The sequence below is a fragment of the Lolium rigidum genome, unplaced genomic scaffold (genome assembly GCF_022539505.1).
Source record: "Lolium rigidum isolate FL_2022 unplaced genomic scaffold, APGP_CSIRO_Lrig_0.1 contig_21632_1, whole genome shotgun sequence".
Taxonomy (NCBI): domain Eukaryota; kingdom Viridiplantae; phylum Streptophyta; class Magnoliopsida; order Poales; family Poaceae; genus Lolium; species Lolium rigidum.
This window is the reverse complement of record NW_025899981.1, coordinates 6617-9316: the sequence shown is the minus strand read 5'-3', so window position 1 is coordinate 9316 and position 2700 is coordinate 6617. Positions and strand designations below refer to the sequence as shown.

The following is a 2700-nucleotide window of genomic DNA, read 5'->3' as shown; positions in this document are numbered from 1 at the left end:
TAGGGACGAGATAATAACCGCTGTTATGAGATCAGATTAGATCGACCTGATTATTATCCAAGGATTGTCGGCCACACGGACAGGTGTGAGTCCCCCGTGCGCTGCTATGATTATCCAACCTCGAACCCAGACGGGCGGGATTAGGCTAAGTTAGTAGTAATAGAACGGAATACGTACGGATACTAATCCTTGGAGGATAAGCCTAATCACCTCTAGGCCAAAGCCATAGCTAGCCTTTATAAGCCCCGCCTACCCCTCGCTTCTCCTCATCGATCAACCTAGGGCAGCTCGTTCATAGCCAGACTCACGTTCCTGCTCGATTGCTCTAGTTCTCAGTTTCGTTTCGTTTCGTTTCGTTTGAGCTAAGTTTCGATGGCGCCTCTCGGTGACGGAGTTGCACCCGCGGCTGCGGCCGCCCCCGGCCTCGTCGTCTCCTTCGGGGAGATGCTGATCGATTTCGTGCCGGACGTGGCCGGCGTCTCGCTCGCCGAGTCCGGCGGTTTTGTCAAGGCGCCCGGCGGCGCGCCCGCCAATGTCGCATGCGCCGTCTCCAAGCTCGGCGGCTCCTCCGCCTTCGTCGGCAAGGTATGTATGCACGCCCTGCATGTGATCGCCGTCCCTTCTCTGATGCGTCACATACGTTGCTCGATCTGTTTTGTACGTGCAGTCGTCGGTGACCGCGGTCCGATCGTCGTCGATTGACTTGTCTAGGATTGGTTGATAATGGTTTAGCATGAGATCACTGGTCGATCGATTTCATCGCTCGATTACTTTTGGGAAATTTTTATTAGATATCGTCTATTAACTTGTCTAGGATTGCTTAAGCTTGTCCAAACACCACCGTAGCCCGTAGTTTTTCTGACGTGTGTGTCCCTGTTATATCTGTCCGTGTAATTTAGTGCACCTAAGAAAATATTCCACTCTTTTCGTCTCGGATAAAATCTATCTACTCTAGGTTAGGAAATCTCGTAGTTGCATGGCTGCATCATGTTGACCCGGGGCACTAGCGGGACCTGGCTGACTCGGATCTGAGTGCTATTACCTGCACTTGCGCGCGGTCATTGAACAGCTAGCCCAAATCTAACACCAATCTACTATATCTGACACAAGAAGCAGCGCCATTGTACTTTAAAAGAAAATAATACCCCTTAGTCGTTTTTGTATTCATCTTCCTCTCACTAGTTTCAAATAGTACTAGATCTTTAACCTTTATCGTTTTTGTAGTCATCATCCTGTCTAGCTTAGTTGATAACTGTGTAATGTTTGTGTCAATGAATAATGTGTTAAATTGGGATTAATCGGTGTTGGTTTCTGCAGTTTGGTGACGACGAGTTCGGTCACATGCTCGTGGAGATCCTGAAGCAGAACGGCGTGAACGCGGAGGGGTGCCTGTTCGACCAGCACGCCCGCACCGCCCTAGCCTTCGTCACCCTCAAGTCCAACGGCGAGCGTGAATTCATGTTTTACCGCAACCCGTCGGCCGATATGCTACTGACAGAGGCTGAGCTCAACTTGGACCTGATTAACAGCGCCCGTGTATTCCACTACGGCTCCATCTCGCTCATCACCGAGCCCTGCCGCTCGGCGCACGTGGCCGCCATGCGCGCCGCCAAGGCCGGCGGCATCCTCTGCTCGTACGACCCGAACGTGCGCATCCCGCTCTGGCCCTCGGAGCAGGCTGCTCGCGACGGCATCATGAGCATCTGGAAGGAGGCCGACTTCATCAAGCTCAGCGACGAGGAGGTGGCCTTCCTCACCCAGGGAGACCCTAACGACGAGGCCAATGTCCTGTCACTCTGGTTTGAGGGCCTCAAGCTGCTCATCGTCACCGACGGCGAGAGGGGATGCAGGTACTTCACCAAGGATTTTAAGGGATCTGTCCCTGGGTACGCCGTCAAGACCGTCGACACCACTGGTGCTGGCGATGCCTTCGTCGGGTCTTTCCTCGTCAATGTTGCCAAGGATGACTCCATCTTCTACGTAAGCATTCAGTCTACGAAACTCAAAAGAACCATAGATCAGCTAATTTAATTTCTTTTATTTACAATGGTGCTAACGATTCGATCTTTTTTTATTGATCAGAACGAGGAGAAGCTGAGGGAGGTGCTGCAGTTCTGCAACGCGTGCGGGGCCATCTGCACCACCAAGAAGGGAGCCATCCCGGCACTGCCCACCACCGCCGACGCCATGGAGGTCATTAGCAAGGGCAGCAACTAAGCTTGCCGGTCGTCGTCGTGTCTCGTCTTCGGGGTTTTCAGTTTAGTGGAATTTAGATTTAGCATTCAGTTTACGTCGTCCTCGTGTTCTTTTGGGTTTAATTAGTTTTGTGATTTTGTCCAACCCGTACTAACGATATCGTGTGCGAAACCTGGACAACGTACTTACTGCCGGTTGAATTAGTGATCGACTGGTTCAAGCTGAGATTTTTGACTTGGGAGAACCTTTGTATAGCATTATTCCTATTTCCTAGTGCTCATCGCTCTCCTTGCTCTCTCTGTAGTAGTAAAGATGATCGCTCACTCTCTCTGCTGATTTTTGTACTCATCGATTTAGTACTGCTCATAAGTCATAACACACAATCAATCATGCACATGCTGACATGCATGCCTCGGAGATAAGGGCATCTCCAACCGCGCGACCCAAACGGACGCGTTTTCGTGTCCGATTTTGGCTGTTTGGGTCGGCCTCCGGACATGCGGA

At 51.4% G+C, this 2700-nt stretch overlaps 1 protein-coding gene across 1 annotated transcript; it reads left to right on the top strand.

The window, feature by feature from the left end:
* Positions 1-372: 372 nt before the first annotated feature.
* LOC124680614 (fructokinase-2-like) lies at positions 373-2217 on the top strand. Its single transcript, XM_047215684.1, has 3 exons — positions 373-585; positions 1318-1980; positions 2083-2217. The coding sequence occupies exons 1-3, from the start codon at positions 373-375 to the stop codon at positions 2215-2217; spliced, it is 1011 nt and encodes a 336-aa protein (XP_047071640.1).
* Positions 2218-2700: the final 483 nt, after the last annotated feature.

What these genes read in the sequence shown, in the direction of transcription:
- LOC124680614 (XM_047215684.1), top strand. Translation starts at nt 373, where the DNA reads ATGGCGCCTCTCGGTGACGGAGTTGCACCCGCGGCTGCGGCCGCCCCC. An exon ending in CCTCCGCCTTCGTCGGCAAG is followed by an intron (nt 586 to 1,317) that starts GTATGTATGCAC and finishes TGGTTTCTGCAG; the next exon opens with TTTGGTGACGACGAGTTCGG. An exon ending in AGGATGACTCCATCTTCTAC is followed by an intron (nt 1,981 to 2,082) that starts GTAAGCATTCAG and finishes TTTATTGATCAG; the next exon opens with AACGAGGAGAAGCTGAGGGA.